The sequence below is a fragment of the Podarcis tiliguerta genome, assembly GCF_965153285.1.
Source record: "Podarcis tiliguerta genome assembly, chromosome: 5".
Classification (NCBI taxonomy): domain Eukaryota; kingdom Metazoa; phylum Chordata; class Lepidosauria; order Squamata; family Lacertidae; genus Podarcis; species Podarcis tiliguerta.
This window is the reverse complement of record NC_139538.1, coordinates 71,170,151-71,193,092: the sequence shown is the minus strand read 5'-3', so window position 1 is coordinate 71,193,092 and position 22,942 is coordinate 71,170,151. Positions and strand designations below refer to the sequence as shown.

The 22,942-nt window shown below is 41.0% G+C and overlaps 1 protein-coding gene across 4 annotated transcripts in view; it reads right to left on the bottom strand.

Moving 5' to 3' along the window:
- JMJD1C (jumonji domain containing 1C) overlaps positions 1–22,942 on the bottom strand; it is a 115,272-nt gene that overhangs the window by 74,341 nt on the left and 17,989 nt on the right. Inside the window, exon 1 of one of the 4 annotated variants that reach the window (XM_083439890.1) lies at positions 22,090–22,561. The exons of 2 other annotated variants lie outside the window; for them this stretch is intronic. In XM_083439890.1, coding sequence (XP_083296016.1) covers positions 22,090–22,236 — 147 coding nt within the window. In that variant the 5' untranslated portion in view covers positions 22,237–22,561. Of the gene's footprint in view, positions 1–22,089; positions 22,562–22,942 lie in introns of those variants that run through there. One more of the 4 variants, XM_083439891.1, reaches the window with a different exon arrangement.

Below are 22,942 nucleotides of genomic sequence, written 5' to 3'. Positions count from 1 at the left end.
ACACAAACTTGTAGACATTGCAACAGTTATATCTATCTTACAACTTTTAGAAGTACCTGTCTGGAAACTCTTTTCAAGAATTAGAAACACTTAGAAAACAAAACAAAAACTGCTAAAATTGCAACGCTGTGTTACTAAGACAATGTAGGTTTTCTGCCAGCATGAGAGGAAAAAAACACTGTCTAGCCTACTGATCGCACCGAGTACTGGCAGTTTTTCAAACATCTGCTAAAGGTCAGGTTTCGCCTGCATGGAACCAATCAATGGAGCTACACAACTCTTAGCACTATACTCAGCTAAAAGAAAGACAATTTCTTTACATAACAACCAACCTACATTATTAAATATTAACATGAACTCTCACCACTTATATGAAGTACAATAAAAAAGAAGCTGAAATAATTCTAAAACTGCCAAGTACGAATCTTATGATATATTCATACTTGGCAATTTTAGAATTATTTCAGCTTCTTTTTTATTGTACTTCATATCTGACACTGCTTCAGTTGTATAAATTGCATCATTGTCAAATTGGTTCAATTGTAAAATGAAGACACTCTCTTTAATATAAGCACACATTTCTAATTACTCATATTTTCATTTATATAAAACCAAGTCTTACTTTACAATATATAAGAAATCATCATGGAAAAATCAGTGCAGAATGATGAAGCATGACATGGTTGCTCTACTCAGAGATCTGCACTGGTTGCCAACATGTTACCAAGCGAAGTTCAATGTGTTATTGTTGTTATATAAAGAGCTTTTAGGACAGTTTACTTGTGGGATTGCCTTGCCCATATATCCCACTCGACTGCTTTGTTTCTAACACCAGCAGTAACTAGGTAGTGGGGGGGAGGGGGGAGAACTCACTGCCCCCTCCATTATGAAGACTGGTGAGGTGAGTTACATGGGGAGGACTATCTGGCAGCCAATATCAGAATAGACACACCAGATTAGTTATGGAGCAAATTCTGATAGCATCACAGAGACATGGGGGTTGCCATTTTTATTATTATTTGTGGAACACTTGGTCCTTTAAACTCCACCTGAGACAGAAAAGTATCAGACATAACGTCTCTATGCCAAGTACAGATACACCTGTTGCATCACCATCTGTCAAATAATTTCCAAAAGGTGCAGATACCCAGTACAAGCTGTGGAAATGATGGCAACTTATGAAAAACAGCTGGACTCCCACTGGTCACTGCTGCTAGCCTTGTTTTTGATCTGTGTGGCACAGTATTGGGGAACATCCTTGTCTCTGTTTGGAGGATCGCTGTCTACGGAAAGATACAGAGAGAATGCAGAATAACGGATAGCAGTTGCAACAGACAACATTCTCATTTGAATACAAAACAGGATCAACTTCAAACTCAGCCTACAATCATGGCTTCACCTGAAAGCAACATAAAGCTAGCTGCGGTTCACCATTCAGTCATAATGGTAAACCAGTTAGCTTCAAACAGGAAGCTAATGTTTCTGTTCTCTTCCACATAAGGAAAAACATGGGAGCCTGTGCTTTGTTCAGGCTGATTCCTGTGGTGCTAGGTAATGATTTATTGTGTCCAAATGAAGCAATTATCTGTGTCTGGCTGTCCATTGGGAAAGGATGCCTTCACCTCCAAGTTTTTCAATTCTGCATGCCCCATCGATTCTCCCCAGTCTCTCACTAGGTACCACAGTCAGGGATACACTAGTTGGGTGAACTCATGTTGACATTAAAGCAACATTCATTCATTCACTCTGCGCCAATATATTTATTTATTCTTTTATTTCATTTATGAATTGCTTCCTAAGAAACATCTCAAAGAAATTTAGCAGTAAAATTATATAGATAGTGGATTTGAAATTGTTTTTATATATGAAATAACTCCAACAGAATATGTTGCTTATCTAACCATATTTGCAGATACCTGTATTATGTTACATTTTATGGACTGTTTTCTCAGCAAGCATCAGATTCTGAGTTGTCCTCCTCTCCTCCAGTCCTCTGAAGTGTTTTACACACCAGATCAACTTGGGGACCGGATTATGCAATAAGAATGAAAATTTAAAAAGGCAATCTTTCCCATCTTAAAGGACTAAAGATAGGACTATGCATTGTCTTTCATCTCAGAGCCTGGTGGTTCCAGCTCCCTTTCATTCATTTTCCTGATTGTATGTCACAGCTTGAACCGATATTGTGCTCTGCGATCTAACTGCTGGCTCCAAAACAAAAGGTTACAGAAGACGACTTATCATTCAGATTTCTGCTTTAATAAGCCACTTTATATACAAAGCTCTACTGTAAACAGGTTGAGGAACCCAACACCCCCCAAACCACTTAAATGCTTGTCAGTCAGCCTAAATCCACTCTATCCTCACTTTGAGAAAGCATCACCCTTAAAAATAAATTAAGACTCCATCTTACAGCTTTCCCCCTCCAACACCCACCTATTAATTAGCACTCCACCATGTCCCACCCCAGTTATAACAAGAGCACAAATTCTTTGAGGTATCCAATAAAAAACAAACAACTGGCCCTGTGGCCCTATAAAAACACTAGCCATAATTAGATAAATGACCAGATTTTTATGACACTAATGAGTCTCTTAAAACACAAACTACAAAACGTGGGAGGAAATTTCAAATTTGAAGTCATAAAACCAAAGGCATAAACCAACAACTTTCGTGTAACATCTTCCCCCATACACATCTAAAATACAGGAGTCTTCTATCAAGATTATGGAATGTGCTATTGAAATTAGGTATTTACCTACATATTGAATGTGCTTCACAAAGATTTTCATAGAATCATAGAATCATAGAGTTGGAAGAGACCACAAGGGCCATCGAGTCCAACCCCCTGCCAAGCAGGAAACACCATCAGAGCACTCCTGACATATGGCTGTCAAGCCTCTGCTTAAAGACCTCCAAAGAAGGAGACTCCACCACACTCCTTGGCAGCAAATTCCACTGTCGAACAGCTCTTACTGTCAGGAAGTTCTTCCTAATGTTTAGGTGGAATCTTCTTTCTTGTAGTTTGGATCCATTGCTCCGTGTCCGCTTCTCTGGAGCAGCAGAAAACAACCTTTCTCCCTCCTCTATGTGACATTTTCATCATATGCGAGTCATACTGATTATTTTTTGACTCCAGGTCTACATTGTGGAGGACCAAGACCAACTGTGGCTCCTCATAGTATAGGCACATAACTTCTATGTTGTTAAAAATTTAAGTCTCCTGTATGTTATGGAAACATTAGAAATATATGCAATGTGCACCTGCTAATATACATAATACTGTATGTGAAGGTGGCCTCAATCATTGTCATATTAAAACACTTCCTATGCAATCACTGTTCATGGCTATATATTGTAAAACAGTTACAGTAGCAGAATGAAAAACATTCTGACAGAAGATATCCCCACTGTTGGATAGTTAGGATGCTTCATGTACTTCCAAACAAGTCTTTAAAAACTAAATTACTTCTTTACTGAAGTTAGATGGGGGGAAGAATCTATAGCATGGTATGATACCAACACATCTGTATAATATGCAAGGAAGATAAGTATCAGCTGTCAATTCCTTGGATCAAACATCATCAGATGACATCAGATGTTTGGATCAAACATCATCAGAAGACATTAAGAAGCTAACTACACTCTTAACCTCAATCTGCCTTATTAACGCAAGAGAGCTATACAAACTGGTGTTTCGACAGTATCATTAATGAAGGCAAATATTTCAACTATAATAGCAATCGAAATAAAAATTCTCATATTTGAATATATGTGGAAATACTGTATCATTAAAGAGTTAAAACATAAACAGAATGTTGAAGTAGGTATCACACAAAAAAGTTTATGCATGCTGCTGTACCCTCAGACAGACAACAAAAACAGTCAACTTCACGTGATACAGATAACCTCTTGAGACATCTGCCTTTCATTTAATCAAACGATAGGATTCCAGCTGATACTTCTATAGAAAACATTACCTCAAGGATACATCCTGTGAAAACTTGCATATAGAAACAAACTGCTAAAATCTGTACAGTACAGTATAAGGATTAAACCTTACAATATCAAAAACTATTCAGAATATCATTCTGTTACGGGCAAAGATGCTTAAACTATGAAGGTACCCCAAATACAACTGGAGGCCTGATTTGCATGATTATTTTAAGTGTTAATGGGAATGTATGTGGCATGCTTTTAGCATTCATAAAATAGTATACAAAACACTAAAAATTATTTATTTTTCCGCTACTAAATTACATCAAGGCATCTGCAGTAAAGCATTCTCAGCTTTCATTTTCACAAATTTATATAAGCTATGGTGGTGGCTTCCAACCTTAATGAGTATGAGAAACCCTTTTTGACCTCAAAACATTTTGTGGACCCCACATGCTAATTTGTTGTAATTTTCTTGAAAACGTGTAGGCTTATTCCTAAAGCAATTTAAAAGAACTTTCAGTTATTGCAAAACTGTGAACATTTTCTCCTTTAAAAAAGTTTGGGAAAAAATTATTCCCCAAGCTTAAATCCCACAGAAAGCAGCTTCTGTATGACATACTGAGGTCACTTTAAACATATAAGGAGAAAAGAATACATTAAATACTAATTAGGAACAAATATGTCTATCACAGGTAAAAAGGATTTATTTTTTTTAAAGGTACCTAGCAGAATTCTACTTATTTATCCTGCACCAAAGTGTGCAGCTCTTTCACACCACATAAAGTTGAAAGCAAATTCCCAAAGACCATCTGAACAGACCCCTTGGGAGAAATCTGTTGCTCCACAAGAGTCTGTGGCCCACAGACTGGAAACCACAAAGCTATGGAATTTTTAAAATAGTGTTAAGAGTGAAAAATCAAAAGCTCTGGATATTGTAAAGATCTACATGATATTGTAAAGATCCACAGTGGATCACATTAGTTTTTCCTCTATTCTTAGTTGGTTATTGCTATTTCAGGATGTTATGAGTTATTTCCACTGCTACAGTTCTAATACTTCTGAGTACCTCTAAACATAAGTAAGATGTTTTAAGTTCCTCCCCCTCATCTCTATTAAAAACAAAAAGAATAAAAACCAGTGTAGAGCTGTAAAATATTGGCCTGGTTGACACATCACATTAAACACATCACTGTTTAAAACACAGTTAATACACAATGTGCTAGTGCACACACTGCTGAACTGTTCTTGCTTTGCTCCTCTCCCACTCCTGCCACATCACCAAGAAACAAGCTAGAACCTGGCTTCTTGAGAAATCAAAACATGTAGTCATGGTTTATTTCCTCCAAATTTTGTTCTTGGCTTACCACTCATGGTTTAGAGAGAAACAGGTCACAAACTCAGGTTTGCAGTCGCAACCCTAACTCAGGCAGCACAGCAGGACCACAGAAAGAGCAGAGCAAGATGTTTTCAGGAGCATGCAGAAGCATGATGCTCATTCAAACTACACCATTGTTTGTTTTTACTACGGTTTTAATATAGCATGCAAACTAGGCTGATATATGTTATCTTAGCAGAAGTTTTTCTTTATGGATAAGCTACATTTCAAGTTTCACTCACTGGCATACTACTTTTTCAATGGGCCTTGCAGAATTTACAGGCACACTTGCCTTTTCCTTGCACTCTAAAAGCAGTTACCTGTAAAACCATCAGCAAACCTCACTCAAATTGATACCAAAAAGGCAGCAAGGAGTGTCTACAAAGAAAAGAAAGCAGTTAAGATTAAGCATTCTTGAGGGTGTTATCTGGATTCCAACAATACTTTCAAGCAGCAAAAGGCTAAGAATTGGTTTTAAATGCCTCAAGATTTATAACCTACATATTACTTAGTGGGTTTTTGTTTTTTTGCATAAATAAATCTCTTTATTTGATGCTGCTGGTATGCAGTGGATACTCTACCTTCTAAATATTATGGATTTTCTTTTCTGTACCTGCACAGAATGTGCAGTAATTTCAGCTGAAATGGCACTCCTCCCTTAAAAAGTCCCCAATGTAATCTGGAGTTATAGGTAGCCTATTTCACTGCAATACAGTTTCACAGTTTAGGCTCTAAGGTATTCTTCATAACCAAGGGCAGATGAAGATGAAGAAGCACTCCAGAGACAAAACAATCACATATGCCTTTTTTCAGGTTATATCTCATTTGTTCCCAACACTCCCCATTAAGAACACTAACAAAATAAATCCAGTTCTTTCTTCCTCAAAACCACTAGGCTTGCAGTAAACTTGCTTGTTGCTGCAAAAAATAGTTTTAACCAGACACTGGGAATCTGCACGTGTGCCAATAATAACAGGATGATTAAGAAATTGGTTACACGTTCCTGAAGTGGAAAAGTTAGCAGAAGAGGCCTGCCTCTCTCTGATTACTGTGTAAACAAAATGCCCTCCTTTATTAATGCTGGAATCATCTATGTGAAGAGATGCCTTTGGAAAGATCTCTTTGTAAACATTTAATGAAAAATGCAATGAAATGCAATGAAAACTTCTCCCCAGAAATAATGGTTTGACTTGAGACATTACTCTAGCTTCTACTTAAAACGACATCCTACATACTTCTTCATCATCACTTACTGGCATTGTGCTGTCCCTTGTACTTTCACAGTAATTTTATAATTATTAAAAAAGCCAACCGCTCAAAGTTACTGTCTCTATATACTAGAAACATTCCAGTGAAAGAATACATATAAAGACATGTGCAGTTCTGCTGTACAAAATTCTTTCCATTACTGCATTAAACACTATTCTAAACTTTTGGCTCTACATTCTAGGTCAAGGTATAACTTTAGTCATTCATTCCCCCTTAAATCAAAGTGATGTAACAAACATATGTCCATAAAATGCTAAACGAGTACACAGGAAGGTTATGTGACTTTATTGTGAAAGCTCCCAAGGTACTGTCTTCTATTTTAGGCTGGCTTGTATTGCCTTGACTTAGTGAAAAAGATGGGAAAGGATGTCACAGAAGAGAGAGATAAGAGGAACAGACTTCCAGTTTCTTTTTAATTAAGCCAGAGCTGGAGAACCCCTTTGGAATCACCTATACCACACTCCTCACAAAAATAATGAATTATTCACAGGTCTAGGAAGCAAGGAGAGGGAGGCAGGAAGATACACCATAAGATGCCTCCTGTGGCATCAGTTCAACAAACTCCTTCACAACTGCAGGGGCTGTGTGAGAGAGTGCTAGCATTCAGCTAATGGCACTGTCACATGCATGTTTCCTGGGTCTTAAAATTGTTTCCCCCGGTGCTCCTTTCCCCCATAGATAGAATTAATTGTTCACCACCATTCCTTTAAAATAATCTGTTCATGTGTGAGGTGGGGAACTGAATCTGATCAGCAGGCCAGAGAGTACCATCTTCCCACCCCTTGAGTGCCAAGTTTGACAAGCTGGCAGGGCTGCCCACCTGTCAACCATCCACTATCACATTAATGGATGCTGGCCTGCTTTTGCATGTGTGGTTTGAAATCAAAATGTTTGGGCAAAGGCACCATCTACAAAAGCAGTGATGATCACCTTATCATCAGGTACTGTCTTGGTAACTACTTTTTATCACACTTTGCAAGACTCTACCATCAGCTGATGCCAGGGTTTACAATGCACTGTGCATAGCACAATTTTTTTTTTATTTGCTTTGCTGGCAAATCCGACAAAGTCTCTGTTTACCTGCCCACACAGTTTGTTAGGGCAGCAGAGTAGGGCAGCTTTGTAACACAAATGAGACGGCTAAGGGAGCTTAACTGGGCCTGCGGGCTAGAGTTCTCCACTACTGGCTCAATGGGAGTAGAGAGAATGAGAGGGTCTCCTGCAAAAAAAAGGGGCTGGAACCACCTTTCCATCTCAGCCAACACAGCAACAAGACCCTGTAAATGCAAAATACTTTGCAGAAATTAAGCCTATGAGAATCCTCAGGGATGGTCATGAATTTTCACAGAACCCCTTTTATTTTTCTTTATCAAAAGCCAAGGAAAAAAGTTGTGGAATGGACACTGGTAGTTAAACAGCCAAGACTTGGGGCGCAGAAATATATCCTGGCAGGAATAGAGATGAGGATCTAGTATGTCAGACATTTAAAAAGTACTGCTTGAGGATTGTGAGGAGTTCGAAGCTAAAGGGATCCAGTGAGGTATTAAATCAGCCCTCCCCAACCTGATGTCCTACTGATGTTTGGATTAGAACATCTATCAACCCTGGCCATCATCAAAACTCCCATTACAAAATACACACAGTAAGATCTGTAACAAATACAGAAAGTTATACTTAGGAGCTTAACATTCCTACAAACTCATCCTCCTGGAATTGGCATAAAGCTTGGAAACAGCTCCTTTCACCATTCTTAAAGCATAATTAAAAGAATTCTTGCATTATTCAGGACCAGCACTGTAAAATTAAGTTTTGAAAAACAATTTGGAAAAGAGAAACTCCATCTTACATCTCTGACCTCTTCTATGCAAAAACATTGTGTTTTCCCTGCAAAATGTCACAAAGATATTTAAAGAATGGACAAAAATTGTGGATATGTAATTTAGTGCTGGGAGAAAAACTATTTGATTTCTCATCAGACATTATTTAGTTTTGCTCTACAATCTGTTTCAATGCCTCACTGGCATTCATATTTATGTAACAGTGCTTCAAACAACACAGTGTTTAAGTCTTGTTAACCTACCATCACTGCTTGGGAGGCAACTACTTTTAACACCTGCTCATATTATGCTGCAAGATAAACTGTAATTCACAATACCTTGCAGAAATTTAACCTGACTGAATCAGGTAGTTACCTCCCATCTTTCAGGATAATCTAAAACACTATGCAAAACTGAATTCCTCAAGGCACATACAACTAAGTACCCCAAGGCAGTTTTTATTCCTGAATGCTAGCTTTTCTAAAAATATAGATGACACGCACAAGAGACGTATTTTTACTAAGTTAATAGCCTGTCAATATGAGGTACTTTTAAAAAAGATTATGCAGAAAGGAGGCTGAAGGAGGGTTGTTTCAAAACATGACCTTTCTTTATATGGTAATTTCTTCCCCTGCTCAAAAATTGCATGGAATGAGTTGGCATCAGATCAAACTGAGAGTTATCCATGGAAGCCCTAACACCTCACTGAAGCAATTAATTTTTAATACTTAAAAAAATTTTTTTTAGATTTTCCTCTTGTTTTTGATTCAATGATTTATTACCTAAAATAACTAATATTTCAATAATGCATATTCAAATAACCCTCATCATGCATTTACTCTAAACCTTAAATGTGGCCATTTATTTCCCTCAACCGCCGCCTCTGCCGCTCGCAAGAGCAGGCATAGGAGCCGCGCTTGGGAGACGCACAGCGCAGCGCCTCTCCCAACCGTGACTACCGTGCCTGCCCTTGTGAGAGGGGGGTGGCGGTGGTGGAACCAGTGGCAAGAAAGGGCTCCTTTTGGGCTGCTCGTCCCTCCACCACCGCCCGCCTCACTCAAGCATAAGCCATGGGGGGCTTTTTCAGCATAAAAAATTGCTGGAAAAGTTGGCTTATACTCAAGTATATACGGTACTATAAGTTTATGCACACAGACAAGACCTTTTAAAACAAGAAATGAAACAAAAGTAAGCCAAAAAAATCACGTTGGTGGTTAGCTCATCTACCTGATAGTCTTAATAAACCTAAAGTTCTATAAAAAACTATGTTTGGTCCATAAACAGGAACAAACAATAACACAACTTTCTATTTCACTATAATTTTAAAATTAATAATTTTAAACTGCACAAAAGTTTAAAATGGATATCTGAAAAACTAAACTTTAAAAGGCACTATATATAATATGGAAGGTATTCGTTTGCTGCAATGTCAATCTCTGACACATATTTAACCTACCAGCAAGCATTCGTTTCTTATCACGTCAACATATCTGTAGCCTGCAATATGTTTAAAAACCAAATCAGCCAAATAAAAGAACAGAGGGAAGGAGTCAATTACATTGATTGAAACCAAAGACTAAACCTGGCTGTTGAGCATCTTTGGAATAGGAATGGTCCAGCGATCATTCCTGGGCAGATCTCTCACAGACTACACCAAGTGTAGTACACCAAGAAGATGGAGCAATGAAGCAGCAGATATAACAGCTGGAATACAAGTTGAGAAAGACTTGGAAAGTACAGGCTAGAATCCACTGTAGGGCCTACACTCCTTCCACTACCATTGCCCTTGTGCAATTCCAGGCAAGGGATCTGCTTTGTGTAATTCTCCAGGGTGATATTAATATATCATTGACACACTCCAGGCACCACCACTCATTTGATTAAGATAATTGAAAGGGGGAGGAATTGGGGGAGCCATATCCCAGGGTAAGTGATTAGTAACTGCAGCAGATGAAGGGCACAAACCATCAAGTACTGTTTGCACACAAGTCCCACTTAAATTAAAAAGAGTGTGTCATAGGGTATATCTGTCAAATTCCCTGAGCCCCAGGTGTGTTTTGTGACTGGCACTGGTCCAATTGCAACCATGCGGGGATCTCTGGGTGCCAGGTTGGCAACTGACATCTCCATCTGACTGGCCCCTCCAGCTTTCTTAAGCAGGTAAGCACAAGAACTTACTCACTGCATTTAGAGCCCACCTTTTTCTCCAATGAGTACACGGTTCACCCCGCTCCTCGGTCCAGCGGCTGTGTCTAGCCCAAGGTCGTCCAGTAAGCTTCATGAATGAGCGGGGATTTGAACCCTGATCTCCCAGGTCCTAGTCCAACACTCTAACCACTACACCACACTGACTTCCTAGAGTACTTCTGCTATGCGGAAGGTATATAAATTAAGTAGATAAATAAATACAGTATGGGGAAAGCAAAATGTCACTTAGAGAAAGAACTGAAATATTTTCCTTGAAGCTCTAATTTGTTTTATTCTAGAATGAGGTTTTAATGTGCTGTAAACTGCTTTCAATCTTTTTCTTTAAAGTATAAAATTGTATAGAAATGAAGCTGTTTTTGCTGTTGTTTTATTATTTCACTGTATAAAATATGATGCCTAGAGAGTCAGTTGTAGTGACCATAACCTAGGTTTAAGGTGCCATTTGGCAATTAGCTTATATATCTGAGTTTCTAACACTGACACCAGTATCCACTTGAATTAAGGTTTCCTGCTCTTACCACATAATGCCAATGTTCACACATAACATACATGAGGGGTGGCTAACTTATGACTCTCCAGATGTTGATGAACATCAACATCTGGAGAGTCATAAGCTGCAGCTGATGGGAGTTGAGAGACACAGGCTAGCCACCCAAACTAAGTAATGGTTTGTTTTAACCATGAATTGTCTTATAGACAAGCACACAAGATGTTCCTTGTTTTTTCAACACTTTATTTGTTGAACAGAGGCTCCTCTGTAGCTTGGTGAGCACCTGGGGTGGGTTGACCAAACAAACCATGATAAAAGCAAGATGGCAAAGTCCAAACATAACAAACATAGTTTTAACAAACCACAATTCATTAAGACAACAACAATAATTTCATCAACTACTTTACAAAACTTTCTAGCACAGTGATTTCTCTAATGTGGTTCTTCATTGTAGAATCTTCTACAATGCTCAGAGTAGATAAGTGGAAGGTATTCCATCCAGAGGACTGCAACTGAAAATTCTATTCATGTTTTCCATTATAGTCCCTCATTCCTACTATAGTCAACATTGTATATAGTAAAATGCAAATAATGCTCTGTGATGAAAAATATATGAAGGGTAAATCTGGAGGGCTATTGCCATAGGCTTACATTTACCACCACAGAAATAACTGCAAGTGTCAGGGTCAAATGATCTCTTATCAGTATGTTCCAACAGTTAATCTCAAAAAGCATAACTTTATGAAACATTATATATATATGTCAACCTCAATGACTTGTTCATGGGAGTACTGATGTTGTTATTTCTTCACAAGTTATTTAAATTTGCTACACACCTGGTCCAAAGCACATGAGATTACCAGAGAAATCTGATGAGGAAAGGTTTGCAAGCATCTCCTCAAAACAGGTGACCCAAGTATGTTAAATGCTCAATTTGCAGGTTTTGATACTCACACACTAGTTAAATAACTAAGATCTGGAACTGGAAAAGGCTGAAAATAGGATGTTTGTACATCTCTACCTTAAATAGAAGGCACGACATCCTGAAATGTTTAAGGTATGTCAGCATTACCCATGGATCTAGAATTTCACACACAAAGTATCTCAAGAGAGTCTGGTTATTAGAAGATTCTGAACAGGGAAATTTCATAAAGCTTTCAATAGGAACAGCAAAAAGTATACCCTGAAATGGTTATTAATACATCCAGGCTACACCAAAAGCTGAAATGCGTTATACACATAGCCCACAATATGAAACTACTAAACAGGTTTAATTTAACAGTTAAAACCTAGGGCATGTTTATTTCATTAAAAAAAACCCTGATGTTCTAGCAAAAAAAGAAAAAAGAAGAAAAGCTAAACCAAGCTATGGTGGAATGATGAGTTCCAAGGGCAAACTTGGATTTATTTATTATTTATATCCTGCCTTTCAGTACACAAAGCCTTCCAAGATGGCTTATAATTTAAGATTTTTAAAGACTGCAAACAATATCAACATATAAAATGTCATTAGCATTCTTCCTGCAGGTTTTTAGAGTGGCCCTATGGTGGGGTGTGGAGTGAAAGTTTAAAGCTGCAGAAGGCGCCAAGGTGATCTTCACCTGCATCCCTCTGCCTCCTGGAATCTTCCTCCAGGAAAGATGATGCTAGGGGAAAGCCAGCTTGATCAAGCTGTGAGAAGTATTTGTATCATAGAGTTGGAAGTGACACAAAGAGCCATCTAGTCCAACTTCCTGCAAGCAAGGAATTCTGCCCACAGGCAGTTGGGAACGTTGATCTATGCTGATAGAATGCATTCTTCATTTACTAGTATTAAATATTTCTCTCATAAATCTTTTGTCTTAAAGAAACGCTGGACTGGTATCTGGTCAACAGCTGTCAGACAATATGGCAATGCTTTCTATCTTGCAGAACATGCAAAAATGCAATTCTTACCCATCCCTGAAAAGCAATCCTATATAGGGTGCCTCCAGATTGTCAGTATCTTATGGGAGGGATTCAAGCATGTATTGGCACTTTAGCTTTGCACATTTAAAATGGATTATAGTACCCTGTCACTCTGGCACAACTAATCAATATTTTTCTAATAACAATTTTTTTGGAGGTTGGAAAGTGATGGGGAAATGCATTGAAAAATGTTGAATAAACAAATGATTAGTGGGAAGACCTAGATACACTGCACAAACAAATAAGAATGGTCATTGTCATATCATTGCACTGTAAACAGATCAGAATGAATGCTTAAGACTGGGCACAGTCTACCCATTGCGTAAGTAAGCTTTGTACAAGCAAACCAGGATGAATGCAGAATAAACAAGTCATCTGTAGGAGCCCACAAACCACTTCAAACCAAAAGGACTATGGACTAGTGCCATGAGCATATTTACTTCTCAACAAAGAAAGCATGATGGTACAAATATTTTTAATCACATTGACCTTTGCAGGTCAATGCAAAAACTGCCTCCTTAACACTTCTGTTCTTTGCTGGCTTCCAAAGTTTTCTAAACTCTCAATATACTTCCTACCAGTAAGTAGCACAGCCTTACCATTCTTAAAGTCTTTTGTGAAGTTTTCTCCCTAGCCCTCCTTACTCTTAAGTAATATGGATTTCTCTATCCTATCCCGCCTTCCCACAGGAATCTGTTTGAAACAGGCCTTTGTTTATTGTGACTACTTTGCATATTACAAGAATAGCAGGCATTTGCTGCATCAACTTATTTTATCCTCCTCCACCAGTATACTTTAACCTTCAGTGTAGTTTTAAAATTATTTTAATATTCACCTTGCTAACAGAGTTGTCAAGGTGACTTATGGAATCGGAATATCAGAACAGATTATGTATACCCACCACCATCTCAATCCCTCTTATACACCAATGTACAAGTATTTTGCTTCAGAAACACCATACCAAAACACATCAGTCCTAGGGTGTCGCAATAGCATTCTAAAATGTTATTATTCATAAAGCAAGTTAGAAAATGTGGTTCCCCCAGATCTGCCTTGACTACAACACCCCTCATCCTTCACATCTGGCCAGGCTCATGAAGCTGATGGAAGCTGGAATCCAGGAATCCAACCACATCTGGAAGGCACCATGTTTGCTATCTCTGCCAATGAAGTATGATAAACGGATGGAAGATGCCCTTATCTTTAAACAAGTCTTCACAAGGAAGTTTACCTGCAGTTTGGGTGGATCAATTTTATCCACCCACCATGTCTGATCTGAACTGGAGTCTAAATGTAAGAACAGGCTCCACATATTTAGGGTGTGACTGTGACACACTATGAGAGCATCTTGTAAATCACTTAGCTAACACTAATACAGTGGTACCTCGGTTTACAAACTTAATCCATTCTGAAAGTCCATTCTTAAACCAAAACCGTTCTTAAACCGAGGCACGCTTTCCCTAATGAGGCTTCCCGCTGCCGGTGCCCTTCCACCGTTCGGATTCTGTTCTTAGATCGAGGTCAAGTTCTCAATCTGGGACACTATTTTCGGTTTTGCAGAGCTTATAAACCGAATCTTTCTTAAACCGGACTGTTCTTAAACCAAGGTACCACTGTACAGTGGTGCCTCGCAAGACGAAATTAATTCGTTCTGTGAGTTTTTTCGTTCTACGAGTTTTTTCGACTTGCGAAGCACCAATGTGTATTGACGGTTTCCCATAGGAATGCATTGGCAGTTTTAAAAAAAAAGCGCAAGACATTTCGTCTTGCAAAGCAAGCCCATAGGGAAACCCGTCTTGCGAAGCAACTCAGAAAACGAAAAACTCTTTCGTCTTGCGAGTTTTTCGTCTTCTGAGGCATTCGTCTTGCGAGGTACCACTGTAATGGCTTCCAGGGGTTAGCTACCAGAAGCAGTTGTAACACAGCTAAACTAAAACTTAATATTTTGTTATGTAAATTACATTAAAAAATGACCACTTTTTGTAGACAACACTGTTACATTGTCCATTACTTGCTCATAGTACTGCAGAAGCTGGAATTATCCATTCAGCTGTCAAGGAGGGTGGTAGCAAACTGGCTGGTTTTCAAGCAGTTAGAATCTGTTAGATGAAAGCCAGCCAACCCAACCACCACCTGCTTTCCTTAAAAACGCACTACTATTTTTATATCCCTTCTTGGTATATTTGTAGTCCTCAGCCCAACAATGTAAAAGACAAATGGCTTTGGAGGGCCCCTGATCCAACCTGGGGAGTACTGACATCGCATTTCAACATGAATGGGTGGTATCCTTAAATCAGTGTTCAAAATCCCCAGGGGGCCAGGCACGTTTTGCGACTTGGGGTGGTCTACTTGTGACCAAGTTGAGATGTCCTGTTGTCAGGCTCAGCAACTGACATCTAAGTGCAAGTCAGCTGGCTTGCTCTGCGGCGTGAAAATAAGATTGACCCTGGGAGCACCACAGTGCAAGGAGTAAAAGAAATTAAATAAATATAAAATAAAATAAAAATGCAGCAATATCCTGATGCGGTCTGTAGCAACTAGGAGCGTATTTGGGAACTACGGGGAACTGAAGACAGTCGTCATCCCCCTACAGATCTGTCTAGCCTTAGATGTGTTTATAATTTTAGAAATAGCACAAGTCTGTAGGTGAAGGAGACCCCCCCCACACACTTTTAAAGTTCACTGTGGCACTAAGTTTAAAAGACCACATTCCTTTTTTAACCATTAGTTACTGTGTATGTTTAACACAGGTACATATTTAGCACATTTGTCTTAACATAATTAAATAATTATTGTGATTTTGGCTACCACAGATTCCTTCCTTGGTTGAATTCAAAGTAAAATTGCTATCCTTTGAAATGCCTTGTAAAAAAAATGCCAATTTCTTGCCTTTCTTCTCCCTGGTTAAAGAACAGTTTCCTGATTAATTTGAATATGATGTCTGGGTTTTTTAAAAAGCGACTAGACATTACAATGTGGCAAACGTAACCTTGGTTTAAGACAGGCATAGGCAAACTCCGGCCCTCCAGATGTTTGGGACCACAATTCCCATCATCCCTAGCTAACAGGACCAGTGATCAGCGATGATGGGAATCATAGTCCCAAACTTCTGGAGGGCCGGAGTTTGCCTATGCCTGGTTTAAGGTGCCATTTGGAAAACAGCTTATATATGTGAGTTTCTAACACTGCCCTGAATCACCCCAATTCACTTCATTATCCCCTCCCCCAAGCAGATACACACAACGTGTGTGAGCCCATTTTTAAATTTGTTATTGATTGTAATGAGCAGTTCTCCAGGGACATTTAGCTTCTCAGCGTTGATCAGAAAGTGACCTATCCAATTAGAGGGCTATATTTCTATCCTATATCTGTTTCTCTGTTATCCTGGACACTCCATTCGATTTCTGTTTTCAGACAGTTTTGGGATTCCCCGCCTCTGCCAGTCTTTAAACATTCTGTGCCACTGAGTTATTATTGGGCTGTTTTGTGGATGCCCCTCTTACGTTTTTTCCTCCAGACCTGTACCTGTACCTTGAGGTTACCCCACATCTATCTGTTGGTGCACTGGTGGTGTGAATTTGGCTGCGTAAGCATAAGCACAGGAAGACTCAAACTGGGGGAAAAATCTGGATAGAGATCATGGGAGACAAAACTGCACATTTGTCTCTTCTATTGAGTATACACATTTTCAAAAGAAACTGGAAGATGGCTCCCAAAGTGGATATACATAGAGGTGCTGTGGTCTAAACCACTGAGCCTCTTGGGCTTGCCAATCAGAAAGTTGGTGGTTCAAATCCGCACAACGGGGTGACCTCCTGTTGCTCTGTCCCAGTTCCTGCCGACCTAGCAGTTCGAAAGCACGGCAGTACAAGTAGATAAATAGGTACTGCTGTGGCAGGAAGTTAAACGGTGTTTCTGTGCGTTCTGGTTTCCGTCACACTGTGCCGTTGCGCCAGAAGCAGTTTAGTCATGCTGGCCACATGATCCAGAAAGCTGTCTGTGGACAAATACCGGCACCTTCGTCCTGAAAGCGAGATGAGCACTGCGACCCCATAGTCGCCTTTGACTAGACTTAACCGTCCAGGAGTCCTTTACCTCTTTACCTAGTAAAATTGGCACAATCTTCACATAGGACCCTTGTTCTTAACCACTCATTTGGTCACTATAAGAATTTTGGTCACAGAATTTCACTCAGGCAAGCGAGTGGGCTGCCAGGGACGCGACAGATTGCAGGCAGCTGGCATATGTGGCAGATACGGTGCTTCAGGTTTCGGGCTTTTCATGTTGCGAACGGGCCTCCGGAATGGCTCCCGTTCACAGCCAGAGGTACCACTGTAACTTTCGGGAGCCAATTTACAAGGATGTTCTACACATTTATTTACTGTACAGTCATACCTTGGGTTGAATATGCTTTAGGTTGAGCATTTTTGGGTTGCGCTCTGCAGCAACCGAGAAGTAATGGAGCGTGTTACTTCCGGGTTTCACTGCTCGCGCATGCACTCAAAATGACGTCATGCACATGCGCAGAAGCGGCAAATCGTGACCCGCGAACGCAGGTTGCGTTCACTTCAGAATGCGAACGGGGCTCTGGAACGGATCCCGTCCTCATTCAGAGGTACCACTGTATATTAAGTAGTTCCTCAAACTCAAAATTTCTTAATATCCAATCCTTCACAAACTATTTGTGAGTGTTTATAAAGAACTGATTTTTTTTCTAACACAAAACTATACATTTCATCACTAAAAGCATTATGTTTTTATTTGAAAGGAATGATAGTTCTAGTGTATGTTTTAAGCAAAATGCTCTTTCCCTAAAGCATGCTATCTGGAGACTGGCTCAAACGTCTGTTTATAAGTAACAGAGAAGATAAACAGAAATATCTCATTTGTTGACACTTCTGAGATTTGAGTTTCAACTGTAGACTTGTTAGTTCAGCATATTATGCAACACTTTTCGACTGCAGAAAAATGTGATTTCTTGAGTTAATATTACTAATGGAATACCAAACATCTGCCTAACATTAACAAATGACCTTTTATTTGAAAAAAGCTTTCTTAATTACAGATGTTGAACACAGAAGTAATTATAGCAGGTAACCCCATAGGGTCTTCACACTGTCCTCAGTCCTAATTCTATAACCATTTTATTACCTATGCCCAATGTAGGACATTTTAGGCTAGGCTTGCTAAAAGGCAGTCACCTGCCTACTTGTGATATGGAGCAGAAAGAGATACAGAGGACCTTAGCTCTGAATACAAGAGAAATAAATATCTGAATAGTATAAGGCTTGGGTGACAGGATTTGGGTTGGGTGACCACTTCTGGTTTGTTTGTTTTACAAAATGATATGCTAGGTTTTACACCAGGGTAGACTCAAGGTTTATCCTTGTGGTTTTTTCCATAGTCCCAAATTTCCAGACTCCAAGAGGAATAGGGAGGACCACAGAGGAGTCTTAAATTAGTCTGAAAGGCTCTCTGAGCTGAATTTCTGGCACAAGCTTAATATTCCCTCCTGAGATTCACAGAGTACGTCTGCATTTAGGTAGTTATGCATTATACATGCATACTATGCTTGTATCAAGTTTCCAGAACCATTTATAATGCAAGTAGAAATACAACTGGAGCTAACGAAGGATTTCAAATTCTGGATCAGAGAATGCCGTGTGCAACGCAAAGACAACATGCTCATTTTCCAGACAGCGTATGCCAACAGTAGAATAATCACTGCCAGCTGGTGTGACCATATTCCTTGTTATACCACTTCAGTGTCCCATTGACAAACACCCGAAAATGAAGTGCACATGCACACACACACACACACACACACACTGTATATACATATATAGTCTCAAAAAGAAGGTGGAGGAACTAACATAGTTACTCTACTTTGAATACATGGTACACCACAATATATTTCAAGTGGCCTCTTAGGACTGTAACATTAAAAATGTTGTGGCCTGTAAAGCAGACCAGAAGAGTGGTCTACAACAAAAAGTTTTAGAAAACAGTCTGGTTTAAATGCTTTTGATTTGCTGGTAGCTTATGTCTAGTGCAGTGAAATTTACAACACTGGGCAGTTTTCTAAATTGCTATCTGAATACTGCATAGATGAACTAAACCACCACTCCCTTACCCCAAACATAAATGATTTCTATTTCACTCTGAGTACCAACAGACTTTAGAACTATTCATAGAAACAACCTAAGAATGGAAGCCTAGAAGGATTAACAAAGATGCTCCACCCACAACAGCAGTCAAATACTAGAGAAGCCAGCAATGGCCAAGGAACTCCTTCTACATTCCAGTAATTAGAATAGAACTTAACCCTATATAGAAGATTTGCAATTGTAATCTGTACTCCTAAACCTTAGTACAATAAAATCTAACCTTTCCTCTAAAAAGATGCAGAACTTTGGACTGTGGGTCTTTCTTTACTTTGCACCTTATCACACTGCTATGAGAACAGTAACAATTGGGGCAGCTTGTTCTCTACTTGCTCTCTTGAAAATACATCCCAAGCAGCACAACAGGTGTATACTCACTGGTAAGCATGAATAGGATGATTCCAATTTTCAAGTAATGCAGATATTAATTTGCTGCGAAGGACCTGCATATCTACACTCAAGGTAACACTCTTTTACAACATTGATACTGTATTTTCTATATACAAACTACAGTATTTGTTGCTAGGAAAATAATATTATTTGTCCAGCTAGTACCTCCACTGCAGTTTTAACTAATATGAGATCAGGTGTGTGACACTCATGGGCTCCTAGTAAACAGTATCTGCTACAACGCCTCCCCAACCATGCCTGTACTGTTATGACTTACAAGTCCCCCCACCCTGCCCAATACTTTAGAAGATGAGCACTTCGCATCACATCTTAAGCGTGGGAATGCTCAAGCTATTTTAACAAGACTTAAGTGATGAACAACAGCAAAGCCACCCTTTTTCATTTCTACAGCAGCATTGCATGATTTTTACCAACCATTTGCTTCTTAATGTTTTTCTTTCATTCGTTGAAGGTGCTGTGCTCACAATTTCCAGTACACACCTCCTCTATTTATTTTAAACAACTGTGAGCAGATATATCCTGGCAGCAAGTCTAAGCTCCACCCATCAATTTGCTGGGGGCAGAAGGTTGCAGGATTTATGAAGGAATTAAGTTTGTAAGCATATACACCCAAAAAGGGACGGATTTTTTGGGAAATTATATTCGGCTCTTTCAGCAAAGACCCCCCCCCCTTTCTATTTTTTCTATGTTTTTCCATAGACTTTAACTGCTAAGTGGTGGACTAGAAAAAGGAAGGGGTATAAGTCATTTCTCCAAATATTTTACATCAAAGTAAATATGCTACTTCTTTATAAGCATGCATTACATACATTTACAATTAAGTATAAAATAAAAAGTTCAGGATTTTAAAGCAACACCAAAAGGCATATTTACAATCTTTAAAAAGCACCCTTCCTCTGTAAAACAGTCACACAACAGACCCACAAAAACGAGAACAGCACATTGTCAGCAGTGAAGCACATATTACTGTCTAAAAGTAAGTATCATTATTTTCCTATTTAATTTGTTAAAGAAAAATCCTTGAACAATTTGTTATTAATGGTACTTGGAGGTAATTGGGAAACCAATTTAAAGACCACTGGGAAAACAGAGAAACCAAGTTTTTATAAGCACTGCAGCATTTTTAAAAAATGCAGCTTGTACAACTGTAGTAGTAACATGTATCACATAGCATTGAACATAAATGTTAAATCTTTAGAAAAACTGTAAATGGAATTCGAGTAGTATGTATTTCTTACACAGGGCAAGGAAATCCTGGTTGCTTTTTCCTTCCCTTCCCCCACAATATATCCTGGCTCCCTCCCTCCCTCCATTCACATTCCTACACCCATTAGGAAAACACTGGCAGGAGACACACTAGTTCGAAAGACCAATGGCTTCTTAAAACGTTTATAAAAATTCCACAAGAGGAGGTTTTCTGTTTGACTACAACTGCTCAACCTATGGCATTTAAAAAACAAAGACCCACCCACCAGATTTGCCAGAGGACAGCCAGCGCCTGTTTTATAGGGTGGTATTTAAAGGAATGAACGGGCCAAACCAAGAGCTACATTTCTCACAAGAATGTGAATCAAAAACCAATGCCTTCTATCCGCTTTCCTCATCACATATTCTGGGCACATACACAACTCCACATTAATATTGCGAAGCGAAGCAGCGGCAGCAAAGTATATATGTACGTGTGTGTGTGTGTGTTGCCTGTGCGTGTGAAAGACAAACCCTTCTTTCCTAAGAACTCCCATCTGCAAATCACCAACAGTTGGCGGCGGCTGCTGTGTAATCACGGTATCCCCCGCCCCCCGTTCAATGATCCGAATCAACCTGGTTCAACACCAGACATCCCCCCTCACCCCCCCCAAAACCCCGCACACATACAGTGGGCGCAAAAAAACCCCACACCACCCCCGAGAACGGACGAGCAATTGGCGCTTCCCTTCCTTAAAGATGAGGCTGGGTGGGAAGCAGAGAGAGAGAGAGGTGGGGGGAGAAAAGATTTTCTGCTGCTGCTAACCCACTGTAAGCCCCTTCTCTGTTCGGGGCCTAGAAAAGGGGAAATGAGAGCGGATGTGTCATGTTTAAACTCCCTCGTCGACTCCCCCCCTTTCACGAGCAGGGAGGGGGGAGTGTCCTGTTACTACCTCCACTCCTCTCACTCGCCCCAACATACACACCCCATATATGTGGCACCATATATGCGTGTGTGTGTGTGTGTGTGTGTGTGTGAAGAAAAGAGAAGCCCCACACTTCGTCCCCCTCCCTGCTCTCGCCCTTAAAAGGGCTCTCTATAGGGGAGAAAGCCATTGCACTCCTCGGAAAGGGCAGGGAGTCCTCCTCGCTGCTTTCCGCTCCCCAAATTTTCGGCTACGGGGCGGCGTCGGGGGGGGGGTGTCCGCTTCGCGGGAGGGGCTGGGCTGGGCCGGGACCCCCCTGAGGGAGGGACGGAGGGAGACGGGAATGGCAGCCTCTTACCGACAACTCGGGGCTCCGCGAGTCCCGGTGCGAGACGGTGCGGATGACGCCGGCTCTCCAACGCCCGTTCTCGGGCGGCTCGTCTCCTCCGACGCACAAGAACCGCTTCCCCACCAGCTCCGGCCGCGACTCCACCGCCACCGCCATGGCGGCCGCCGCCGAAGAGCAGAGCGAGCAGCCAACCGCACCAGCCGCCGCGCTCGCTCGCGTCTCCCCCCTTCTCTCTCCCTCGCTCTCGCTAAGGGTCGCCCATGCCTAGAGGAGCCGAGGCGGGGGGAGGGCGTCCGCGCGTCGGGGCTTCGTGTGTGAGAGAGACGGGGGACCGGGGGGGGGTCTCTGCCTCCTCTCGCCCGCCGCTCCGAGCCGGGCGCCCCGGGCAGCCGCTCAGCCGCCGCCGCCGCGACCAGCCTGACACAAACACACGGAAGGGAGGGCAGAGCGGAGGGGGCGGGGGAGCCGTTCGCTCAGAGCCGCGCTGCGGCCCCGACCACTCCGCCCACACGAGCCCACTGCCATGGAGACCGGCACAACGCGCCGTCTCCCTCCGCCAGACACAAACGCGTTGGCTCGGGCGGGAGAGGGAGGAGCGGGGAGGGCGCGGGGGAGACACCGCGGCAAGGGAAAGAGTCCGCCCGCGGTCGCGCGCGACGTCCGTGCCCTAGGGGGGGGGAGGAGGAGGCGGCACGGCAGGGAGGCAGCCAGCCAGGAACAGAGCGGGCAACTGTCTGGCGTTCCGTGGCTGGAAAACTTCGGCTCCCGCCGCCTCAGCAACAGCGGCGGCCAAAGGACCCGGGCCGCGCCAGAGGGAGGAGAGCAGCGAGGGGATATAGATCGCCTCAGAGAGCAAAGCTGG